The 12,517-nt window shown below is 43.6% G+C and overlaps 1 protein-coding gene across 1 annotated transcript; it reads left to right on the forward strand.

The window, feature by feature from the left end:
- The first annotated feature begins 9,584 nt into the window (after nucleotides 1-9,584).
- Nucleotides 9,585-12,288, forward strand: LOC126335809 (uncharacterized). The gene is made up of 2 exons (XM_049999273.1): nucleotides 9,585-10,424; nucleotides 11,881-12,288. Exons 1-2 carry the CDS (start codon nucleotides 9,585-9,587, stop codon nucleotides 12,286-12,288), a joined length of 1,248 nt encoding a protein of 415 aa, XP_049855230.1.
- Nucleotides 12,289-12,517: the final 229 nt, after the last annotated feature.

Below are 12,517 nucleotides of genomic sequence, written 5' to 3' on the forward strand. Positions count from 1 at the left end.
GATGTTTCTATAGGGAAGCAACCACCCGTTCGCTACATCTAGAGCACCTTCTCTAGTGACCTCACTGATAAGACGTTAAACCCCTTTTTTTACCTTCAATTTTCGAATGAGTGATTTCAGCCTGGAGTAAAGCGGTAATTGACCATAACTGAATTGATAATTGGTGTAAGATATAAAAGGCGTAATAAAACAGTTAAACCTATAAGCATTCGAATAGGCAACTAGGTCTTCGTAGAGACTTGGCACAATTATTGTCGGAAATTTTGGTCATAAAGTTTTCTGAATGGATCGTGAATCGTGCAGGTCGTTAAGGTGATGCTGTTGGGAAAAAAATTAGTTCCCTGTGGCGTAAATGATAGATTCTGTAAGAGCCATTGGCACATTCGGTACACTACTTTGTGCTATGTTATAAACGGGAAGATTAGGATCTCGCGGTCGACAAACTGTGGAGAGGGTATGACTCTCACAGATCCGCAGGCGATGATAATGCATACTTTACTGATATGCTGGAAGGTTTCTGACCCACATTCGAGACATCTGAGGCCGCAGTTGCCAGAGATAAGCATGGCGCCAGATATCGCCTCTTGTCGCTTACGTCACTTCCCCTCTTAACACTGACTCAAATGGTTTTTCCCGATACGTAGTACTCAGAAACATCAGGAAAGAGAAGATGATTTTTGATGGCATCAAGAAATTTGAACAGATTTTCTTTAAAAATCATTTGTTGAATTAAAGTACCAGTGCGTAAATAAATAAATGCCATTAGGTGAGGGTTGGATTGTTTTGGGGGAGGGCTACGGTCGCAGGTTCGAATCCTGCCTCGGGCACGGCTGTGTGTGATGTCCTTAGGTTAGTTAGGTTTGAGTAGTTCTAAGTTCTAGGGGACTGGTGACCTCAGAAGTTAAGTCTCATAGTGCTCAGAGCCATTTGAAGAATTTTTTTGGGTGGGGGGTGGAGGGGGATAGGAAACCAGACAGCGAGGTTATCGGTCTCATGGGATTACGGAAGGACGGGGAAGGAACAGGAAGTCGGCCGTGCCCTCTCAAAGGAACCATGCCGGAATTTGCCTGGAGCGATTGAGGGAAATCACGGAAAACCTAAATCAAGATTGCCGGACGCAGATTGAACCGTCGTCCTCCCGAACGCGAGTCCAGTGTGCTAACCACTGCGCCACCTCGCTCGGTGATTATGTGTGTAAAGGAGTATCTGAAACGAAGAGCTGAAGCAGAAAGATATGTTTACTGTGAGATTTTGTGCATGCATAACATGAAGATGCATAGCACCGTGCTAGCGGAGAAGGTTAATGTGCTACAAACAATTGTGTCTTGCGAACCTAAGAGTACCGCTGCTGTTTTGATACATGAGGGCGGTAATTTATTCGTCTCATTATTTTTTAATGATTTTTTGATGCCTTCAGCTGACTTTCTCTTTCTTTGATGGACTATTGTACAAATTCGGCATTTTCAAGTATGTAAAACGGAAGCATTACACATTGAGTGCGTTAATATACTTATGAAATTAACATAGCAGCAGGTCATGGCCCCTGTATGTACCTATGTAATGTTATGCTTTTGGACGACGTAATAAACTGCTCAATAATTTTTTTCTTCCCTCACCGAACACATAGACCTTTTTATTTTATTTCGTTTATTGGAAACCTATGTCTGGAGATAACGATTTGCGGTCACCTGTCTTACCGCAGTGAATGGACAGTTCAGTAGAACGTGTTTTGTATTCAGTTTAGAAAGGGACAATATGGCGTGTGGACGCTGTTCATCATGCCTTAAAAGGTAGCTTGGACCAAAGATTATGCACGCAATGTCACTTCACGGTGAGGAGGTTTCCTAGCAGGGTAACTGCCGGCTTAATTAGCATTGTCAACAGCGTCGTCGAATCGAACAATAACCGGTATCACGGGGCGACGACCACTGAACATGTGGCTCAAGTTGCTCGTTCACAGTCGAGAGCAACGGCTGATGGCTGCCACCTACCAAATGTGGCTAGCCGGTACAGAACTGATGTAAGGTGTCAGGCAAATCCAACACCTTCCATGAACCCCCTGACATGATAAGCAAATCCACTAGTATGTCACGTAGCTCCGAATAAATCGTGACATTAAATAAACCAAAGTAATACGAGTAACGAGTGAGCAAATGGAATACCACAGACTAACACAAGAATGCCTAAATGCATGTCGTACCTTCCCACAGTGAGACCGACGCAGTTCCGAGGGGAGAAACGAGAACAGAAGCCGAGAGCAGAACCGTGTTAAGCTAGAAGGCCCTACGATAAGGGACGGACTGGACACCCACGTCGGCAGCCTACCTCTAAGACTACCACCCGCACGTTTTAGCGTGAGACTTTTTCGCGTCTCAGGTACGTCAAGGACCACCCCCCAGCCCATGTTAAAAGATAGAGCCCTCCAGAAAAACGGTATAGATCTTACGATAACGCTAAAAGGACCACACCAGTTTCAGTTTTTAGCGTGAGACTTTTTAGCGTGAGACTTTTTAGCGTCGCTGTTACGTTGCAAACTTTAAAAACATTGCCCCACCACGAAAAGTATAACGTTTCTCATTGGATAGACAGAATTTTTGTAGGCGGAGCTTAAGGTTAACATTGAGACCCTGATTGGTCAGATGAAAACAAAGCCAGATAGTTTTTTTAAACCAACTTCGGTAAATTGTAGTAAGGCGAAATTAGGAGAGAGTTGCTTCCGAGACGGCGAGGTGAGCGGAACTATGCTGCCCGCCGCTGCCCTGACGCTGCCTAAACACCGACAAGGTAATGAACGCACGCGATGCCGCATTTTTGAGCGCATAAGGCTTCACTCACAACTGCAGAAGTCTCATCTGTTACACCCCCTTTTTGCGTAATACTAGTATCGATCGTTAATTAAAACTCATGGTGTTCACATTTGCCACTTGAAGAACAGATCTGAAACGCGATGATTTTTCTTTTATATAGTTATTGAGAAGCCACATCAGCCACTGTAATTTACGACAAGTTAGATAAGTAATTAAAGATAATTGAGGGTCACTATAGACCATTTTGATAGTTTTCTCTTTTGTGAAACTTAAATTAAACCTAGATTATAGGTGTGATATGGCATAGGTCATCCTTCGATCGATTGTAGAACTTGGAAACCCATTCAGTGAATAATCGTTCACATTTTTGTTGAATGCAGTTGGTTTTCACCATCCTGTATTAAAACATATCCTTTTATCAATAGTGTAATTTATAAACAATGTTTTGTGAGTAGAATAAAACTTCCAATGGTAAACTTAACTGATTTTTCGACGTTATTTTACCAGCTAACTAAAAATAGGAAAGCCTTGAACCCTTTCCACTAAATTTAGTTAGTATTAAGATTCTTTTACAGGGAGTGCAGTGGAGCTGACGCTGAGATCATTTAGTATTTGGTTATATCATCGCTAGTCTCACTGAACTCTTCTGAATTCTACATGTCATGTGTGGTCTGGCGTCTCCTTACCAGCAACAGGTCCCAGGTTCAAACTAGTTAATTCCCTAAAAAACACGCTCAGAGCGTCGTTGCTCGAAACTGGTAGGGAGACACGATATAGAACAATCAGATACCACCATGAATGTTTAGACTGACGTTGCCGTTTTTGGAGTTTAAGTCATCGCTAACGTTGTTTTCGGTTGGTGCTGTATCTGCGTTGATCCTATCTGACATATTTGTCCCAGTTTTAACATGTTTAACACACACATACACATTGTCTTCCGCACTTGCATATCTACGAACGCAATCGATTTACGCGACCAAAATAGCTCTGAGCACTATGGGACTTAACTGCTGTCGTCATCAGTCCCCTATAACTTAGAAGTACTTAAACCTAACTAACCTAAGGACGTCACACACATACATGCCCGAGACAGGATTCGAACCTGCGACCGTAGCGGTCGCTCGGTTCCAGAGTGCAGAGTCTAAAACCGCTCGGCCACTCCGGCCGGCTTTACACGATCAATTTAGCCTCAAGGCGCCCATTAAGAAGAACATTAAACTCACTCACTCCCTTGTCCCCTTCCCGTTCCACCCTGAGCAACGTGGTGTACAAAGAAAGTGAGGAAGGGAAATCCTGGAGTGAAACCTCGCTCAGACGTGTAGGATTTTCGTCTCCAACGGATGCAGGATTTGTCTGAGGCCTGTTGATCGTCATAGATGTGTGCGGAGGAGGCTAGATACCAACGAAAGTGTCAGGCGTGCTCTCCTTCTTTTTCAGAAGGGAGGTTAGCAGTTATGTTCTGGCCCGACATGACGTACCGATGTCGGAGTCTCTCATTGCTTTCAGATGTACCTCAAATATTATGCAGTGCCAGGGACGGGTCCTCCAAACACTTGACCAACCCGACAATCAACATTTTATCATTCAGAATAATAATGCCCGAGCACACCACACCCACTTCGTGAAACACTTCCCTCCAGGAAGCAGGAAACGATCGAATCGAATAGTCTGCGTCATCTACTGATACGAACCCGACCTGTTAAACATGTTAAAATTGAGACAAATGGCTCGGACAGGAGTAATGCAAATATAACGTCCACCTGAAACAATGTTGGGCGCGACGTAGTGGGTCATTCTTTTGTGTTCAGAGAGAAGAGCTGATTGCGTCTTGGGAAGTAAGCAGGTTTTGTTTCTCGGGAGCTCCGGCAATGTCCAGATAGACGATAGTCGAAATTAGTTTCTGAAAGATAACTGTTATAAAGAGTGTTTGCGGATTGAAGAACTTTCCGAGTTTATCAAAGGCAGTGCTTTGTCGATGAAGCGTCTTCGTAGCCTAAGGGGAAGTCAAATGAAAACGAAACACATGAAAAAAAGTAAGTAATCTATTTACCGCCAGGTAAGCCGTTCCGACTAACACACTGCTTTCCGGACGGGAAGGAGCGCCGGTCCCCGGTACGAACCCGCCCGGCGGATTAGTGTCGAGGTCCGGTGTGCCGGCCAGTCTGTGGGTGGTTTTCAAAGCGGTTTTCCATCTGCCTGGGCGAATGCGGGCTGGTTCCCCCAACAGTTACACTATGTCGGCGATTGTTGCGCAAACACTTTCTCTACGTACGCGTACACCATCCATAATTACTCTACCACACAAACATTGGGGGCACACTCGTCTAGTGTGAGTCGTTCTTGGTTTCGGTGTGGGGCGGCGGTGGGGTGAGTGGAGTGCTGTAGCCTGTTGTGGGGTTGGGTAACACTGACGGCTACAGCGGGGACGAGGCCTCTCCGTCATTTCTAGGTTCCCAGCTCCATACAATATAATACAAGTAATCTATTTACTATCTCAAACGTAGTCATGATTGCACCCAGCCGTGGACCTGTTCGAAGCAATAAGGCGGCCACGAATGCGTTTCTTCAGGACTCTAAAAGTATGGAAATCACTCGTAGAGAAATCGGGAAGGTAAGGATGTGTATCGTAGTCGAAACAGCCTTGACAACATGTGGGCGGACATCATCCTACAAAAACTGATGTGATCTACTCGGTCAACAATACTGGGAGTTTGCACTTGTTGATGCGCTTAAATTTTTGCAAAGTGTCCACTTACCACTGTGCGTTTATTGCGGCTCTGTGTTCCAGAAAGTCATAGAGCAGCTGGCCCTTGTAGTCATCGTCATTTTTCCGGAGCTGGAGTGACTGTTGTTTCGAGTAGGTTGCAGGAGTTTCGCTGGTAAGCTCTTTAACATCCTCTGTACAGTCCTGTTCTCTCCCCATGCGATTTCCATACTTTTGGAGCTATGAAGAAAAACATTCGTGGCCGTCGATTTGGTTCGGAACAACTTGTGCACGCCTGCGCACAATCATGTTTCAATGGGCAATCTCAAATGTTTTTCCATCAAGGTATTGATCGTGTTGTCTCACAGTGGGATAAATGTATTAACAGCTATAGCGATTACTTTTGAAAGAATAAACAGTTTACTCAAGTGTTTTTTTGGTGTGTCTCGTTTTAATTTGAGGTTAACTTATATAGTGCCGAATATTGCAATAAGCTAACACTCTTTCGTGAAATAAACTTGTCTGCAGAGCAGTGTGGCCTTTTAGCCCTACACACACCCTTTCCTGCCTGTCTCTCATCGTCAAATACGTTGTAAGTTCGGATACGAAGAAACAATCAACGTATAATCTGGTTAATGAGAAAAATCAGTCCTAGAACAGACATGTGGTGTAAGGATAAACCAAAGTGCTAAACAAAAGGAAGTGTGATTTTGTATCAGTTTGATGACATGACTGGATATTGATGGTGGCGCGGATCGACTCTTGGTTGCTGGCAAAGCGAAAAGGTACAACTTGTAACCGAACATACTCGTGTCACGCTAGCATATTAGCTTGACTCTTCAACTACAGTAGTTTTGTATGCTGTAAGAAAGCACAGAATTAATGAGCGATTCCTCTTCAAGATCATCAAAATTCTGTAGACTTTCTTTGACGGTCCATCTGGCAGCAGAGGTGATATATTTACGCAGCAAAATGAACTGGCACCACATGGGCGGAGACATGGAGGTGATCGCATCATCCTCCGCCTTGAAGACCATTGAACTGTACGTTATTCTTTGAAAAGATTTATAATTGACTTTCTGCTTCATCAGGTTCACAAACCTATCGGCGTAAAGGCTGATCCCTCGGGGGATACCCAAAAGAGAAGGTGCTTACACTAGATTCACAGTGCGTTCAGGAAATAAAGTATTGGTAACGTAAAGGAGCGAGATGTAACGATTAGGCAGTTCTCTCAGTGGTTTGTCGCACAGGCATATCGTGAGTGGCCGAAGTGAACACTTGAGAATGTCACCAGGGGCTGCAGAAGCAATATTATCATGGTGCTCATGAATTAGTCATTATATCACTCGAGTGTGTATTCTTTTTGTTCACTCGTGTACAATTCCCTTGTATTGGGTGTAAGGAGCTCAGAGTTCGTTTATGAAGTATTACGAAAATTAAGAAATGCAGCAACCAAGCTGTCATTTCATCTGAGAATTGTAAAGGAACGTTCAGCCTATACATGTATATCACTATGTACCTCCTATATGTATGTGTCGAAATACTGGTGTATCTTTACGTATGGCTGTAATACCTAAGTCTGGTTCTTCAATCCGTTCTCATATTCTGTCTACATGGTAGTTTTAGACTTTATCTATCCGCAGCTTCTTACAGGACGTACAAAATAACATTTTATTGCTAAACTGGATACATAGTCATTAACATGGAGTGAAATGGGAACATACTAAGTGTGTACCATCGGCGATTCATCATTTCTTATGATGTTATCAGTAGAATTTTTGCATATCCTGTGTTACATTTTGATTTTTTAAATCGTTTCAGGACACTGTGGATGAAAAATCTGTTTCATATTGAAATCTCTTCCTTGTTAAGCCTATGTAACTTTAGTACTAGAATAAAACTTACACTAATGTATACTCTGAATTGCCAAGGCGAACCACAGTACAACATTTCCAGTCCTGATATGGTGTTCGGTCATTTTATGGAAGCCAACCAATTAAAATAAAAGTAAAAACAGTAAAGACGTAAAAATGTGAAAAATCTACCTATTTCAAATTTGGAAGATGGGTGTAAGGTGAGCGATATTATTCTTCCTCCCAACCTTCTCCATTGGAAACTAGGTTTAGCTTTATGGTTTCACATTAATCATTTGTTTTGACCCAGTTCGTCTTCTGATAGTTTGTCAGCAATACGGATATCTTCAACGAATTTATCTGTTCACCGCTACTTTGGTCTACTCTGCGGTCTTAGCCCACTCTCACTGAGACTGTACGCAAACTTTATAACTCTTCCCTGAATAGCTCTCTGTGCATACTATCGATAATGACCCTCTCGTATTTTTTTTTTGGTGATTGGCTGCATGACGAAATACTGTCTGACTGTGCCGTTTCTTATGCAGTCAACAACACTCCTGTAGCTCTACACAACACGGAGGGATAGCTGAGAGGTTTTTTGCACTGGGCAACACTCTGAGACGAGCCACAGTCTTTTCTCTGAAAGTGATACAAGTACAAAATTTGCGAGGGACTTTGTAGAAGTCGATGCAGTATCTTATTGGGGATCAAAGAACTGTTGGAAAAAGTGATTTAACCGGTAGCAGTACTCAGTGATAACAACTTGTCGATTAGATCTGTAGTTTACCCCCGTCGTTCATAAACAATTATTTTGCGGTTGCTTGATCTTGAAAAAGCCCGTAATCAGAAGTAAGCTATCAAACTTCCAAGGACAGAAATTAATCGAAGTGTCAGGGAGCAGATAAACGCTCGAAAGATTCATTATATAAAGGTGCATCTAAGCAACAGCAATCATAGGCAGAGAATCTCCAGCGTGCTACTGGTTTACCAGGTGAGTAAACGTGCTTTCTCCCAGATTCAGGATGATTTTACTGGCTACTTAAGAGAATATTTCATCGGAGAATGTCGTTTTAGGTTTGCTTCTGACTGATAGGTAGACAGTGAACCCCTTTTAGGAGTGTCGTCTAAATTCATTATGTCCCATTCTTATGTGGTAGCAGACAGTCTTCAGAAATGTAGAAAATATTCACGCAATTAATCAGATCCTCCGCATTTGCGAAAATTTGGTATAAACCATTCTGCTCTTTGACGTCAGCAGACATATGTAAAGCATTCAGAATGAGTTTATAAACTTTGGTGTATCAGAGCCCAATTCAAAGTAGCTGAAAACGAAGAGCAGGTTTTGACAATACTTCGGAGGCATGGCTGGCAGGCACCGTCCACATGCTTGTCTAACTGAGCACATACCCTGAATATCATTAAGGGAATGTGAAATGCTGAGCTGCTGCTTTTCTTTTCAAACCTTATTCTCGCCTTTACAGAAACCTGATATCTTGAATTTTCCACTTTAGTCAACATAATCTCTATTTCCTTGAGTTACACGTAAAAATGTAAACTCCATCCACAGGCCATGGCACCGACCGACCGCCATTTCATTCTCTGGCAATGTTTGTCCCTGCATAGAAGTGAATGTTAATGGTAAACTCTACGGACAAGAACAGACTAGAAAATTTCAAAATATGGTAGAAGAACGCTGAAGACCAGTTTGATACACCAGATAAACAGAGACACTGACCTGACTAATTTTTGGTGAAACGTGACAGAAATATGGAATATATAGATAGCACATCCTACAAGAACAAGGGATCGTCGGTTTGGTAATGGTGGGTTGTGTGGGGACCAAAATTCACAGAGGTAGACCAAGTCTTTGCTGTAGCAAATATGTTCAAACTGATGTTTAAATGTGTGTGAATTCTTAAGGGACCAAACTGCTGAGGTCATTGGTCTCTAAGCCTACACACTACTTAACCTAATTGAAACTAACTTACGCTAAGGACAACACACACACCCATGTCCGAGGGAGGACTCAAGCCTCCAACATCAAATAGATGTACTGTAGGTAACAATATTTATACAGAGATGAAGAGACTTTCACCAATTAGACTAGAATGGAGAACTTCATTAGGTATTCTTTGGATTGACTGCCACATAAAGAGCAATATGAATTTGTAGTGAAAATTATGTTTTACTAGCAGGTACCTGAGCGAAACATTGCTAGAAATGGTGCTAGAAACAGTGAAGAAGGAATCCCAACCTGACTGGGCGTGCAGCAAGTTCCTCGTCAGAGCCTTCAAACAGGCAGGGTTCGATGTGGTGGAGGACAGCATCCAGGTGAAGAACGCTTGCAGCGGCGGGGGCGGCTTCATGAGCCAAACACTGCTTTTGCGGGGGCGGACACTCGGCGGAGACGTGGCCAGCCTGGTGGTGAAGGCGTCTCTGCCCGGAGGCGGGGACGGTGCGCTCATCTCCGACATGCTGTTCCGGAGGGAGAGCGCGCTGTACACGAGGACTCTGCCCGCTGCGGAGGCGGCGCTGAAGGCTGCTGAAGGTGGCACGTGGCGGCCGCTGTGGCCCGCCTGCCCGGGTTTGTTCGGAGGCGGGGGCGGCTGCCTGCTGCTGGAGGACGTGGTGGCCGCGGGCTTCCGCAAGGCCCCCAGTGCCGCCTCCGCTCGCGGGCTGGATCTGGCGCACTGTCTGGTCGCCATGCGTGGGCTGGCGCGCCTTCACGCCGCCACCGCAAGAAATGCATGCCAGGATGCCCAGGCTGAGCCGCTGCTAAGAGAGTCTGTCTTCTTTGGCTCCAGCCAGGGCCCACTGCGCCACTTGCAGACCAAGACCACCATCCTCAAGATGGCTGAAATACTCAGCCGCTATCCGTGGTTCCGCACGTATAAGGACAAGTTCCTGCAATTCGCAGACAAATTGTTATTGCGAGCTGTTGATGCTGTCAGTAGGTGCAACAACAAACTCACTGTTATGCTGCATGGGGACTTCCAGAAGAACAATATGATGTTCCAGTACTCAGACGAGGAGCTCCAAGTCATTTTTTACGATTATCAGGTAATAACTACAGTAATATTATCAAACTGACTTACAGCTCCAAACAGTTTTTATGGCTGTCACTTAAATCATTTCCTGATGATGCTACCATCGCTTTAGGAAATCAGCATGCAAAATTCAGTCGTATCTCCTACAAATTTTGTTGATATTTGAGATAACATTCCATACTTATCTTGAAAGTTCATAATTAATCATGGGGAAGTTAGAAGTGATGTACAGTGTATGACATGCACGAAAACATTCTATTAGCCTACTATATAGACGTAAGTAATCTGGAATTTATTTCGTTCACCTTAACATAGGCAACCTTACTTGCATCATCTGCTTTGGATGTGGATGACGTATGTTGCTATCATAAGGAGCCCATTTTATTTTGCACACTGTGTACTAAGGCTGACGTAGTGTATTTGTCTTTAGCGTTCACACAGTGCACAGTACTCATCATATGGTATTTATCGTCTGCAGTAAAGGGTAACTAGATCTCCATATAATCAAGCAACCTTTCTTTAATTTACTGCTCCAGCCTAACATATCTTTGACTTTTTGGCATAATGCCCGAAGTTCAGCGGATTTTAGACCACATACAGCCCTTGGTCCTTGTGACCTTACGGCAGCTCCAACCACTGGCTTCTCTTGTGGTCTGGAAACTTGGTGTGTTTATGATTATTATAAATGAAACCAGTTAACACCACCACATCGTAAATGGAATGAATTTGACTGCTGCTTTTTTAAAATACCTTCTTGATGACCTCATATAATTTCGTGAATATACATCCAACCCAAAGGCATTACCATATTTTCAATGTAATGAAAATATCCTCACTTTGAGAGAGTTTCTAGAGCACTTGATTTGATGTGATGCACATACATTACACCAACAAAGGAATGGAGAAAATCATTAAATCAGTGTACATTCCTTTCTGGAACTGTTTAATTACCTCAGATGTTCTGCAGGTATGGAGAAAGATCTATCGCATTCCCTTCTCTCTTTCCTTGTTTTTTATAGTTCTGTAGAGACTGCTTGCACTCTGCCATGGAGTCCTCTTTGAAATAGGCTGAAAACTCCCATCTTAATTTAGGATTGTTGTAGTTTCCCTCACTTTACTTGAGTTTGATGCCATGATGGTTCCTTACAAAGCCAAAACTCATTTCCATTGAACTTCATCAAGCATTGGAACTGATACTTAGTCTGTAATGACATTAAATCGTGTCCCATCATACTTTGAACTGTGGATGTGAACAGGTTGGAGCAGGAAAATAAGGTGGTGCTGATGATGCAGACACAGCATGGCGAGTGCAGTGACCCATATTTAGTTGTGGAGAGATGCAATTCACGATATCAAAGTTCCTCAAGTTGTTATGCCATCTTATTTCATTCTTGAACTGCCTCACTAGGAAACAAAAGCTTGTACCTTGTGTTGGTGAATGATTAATTGATTACTGTTGGATTTTTCAGGGAGCCCATATCGGATCTCCAGCGGAGGACCTGCAATACTTCTTGCACACTAGCGCCAGCCTGGAGGTTCTGCAACAGCATACCGACCTGCTGCTGTCGGAGTACCACCGCACCCTGCACCACACACTGCGGGCCCTGCGGCTGCAGGAACTGGCGGTCGCCTACCCACTGAACCAGCTAAGGAGAGAGATGGAGCAGCTAGCGCTAGTAGGGGTCTTCTGCACCTACGTTGTGCTGCCCGTTATGCTGAACCTAGCAGCTGTCGATTTTGATCAAGATACATCGTCACCCAGCTTTGCAGCCAATGTGGACAAGTTATTACAGAAATGCTATACAAACCCTGAGTATTTGTCCTTTGCCGAGTACTTGACTCCAATTTTTGAGAAGAACTGTCTTCTAGGAAGCTGAGTCTCGTCATTAGTATTTCCAGGTCTATCAGAGCTAAAATAAAATGTCAACATGCTACAAGCTCACATAAAGTTCCGCAATCAATAAAGAAATTTGTGAAACCTAGGAATGTGTAATTGCTTTCTTCACTGCTTGACGATGTTATTTGAGAGTAATCTCTTAAGTAGTGTGGCTATGGAGCCTTTGCATCAGCCTGACCAACACAGATCCTTTCGCCAGTACATATACA

This window comes from Schistocerca gregaria, chromosome 2 (assembly GCF_023897955.1).
Source record: "Schistocerca gregaria isolate iqSchGreg1 chromosome 2, iqSchGreg1.2, whole genome shotgun sequence".
Lineage (NCBI taxonomy): Eukaryota > Metazoa > Arthropoda > Insecta > Orthoptera > Acrididae > Schistocerca > Schistocerca gregaria.

What these genes read in the sequence shown, in the direction of transcription:
- LOC126335809 (XM_049999273.1), top strand. Translation starts at nt 9,585, where the DNA reads ATGGTGCTAGAAACAGTGAAGAAGGAATCCCAACCTGACTGGGCGTGC. An exon ending in TCATTTTTTACGATTATCAG is followed by an intron (nt 10,425 to 11,880) that starts GTAATAACTACA and finishes TGGATTTTTCAG; the next exon opens with GGAGCCCATATCGGATCTCC.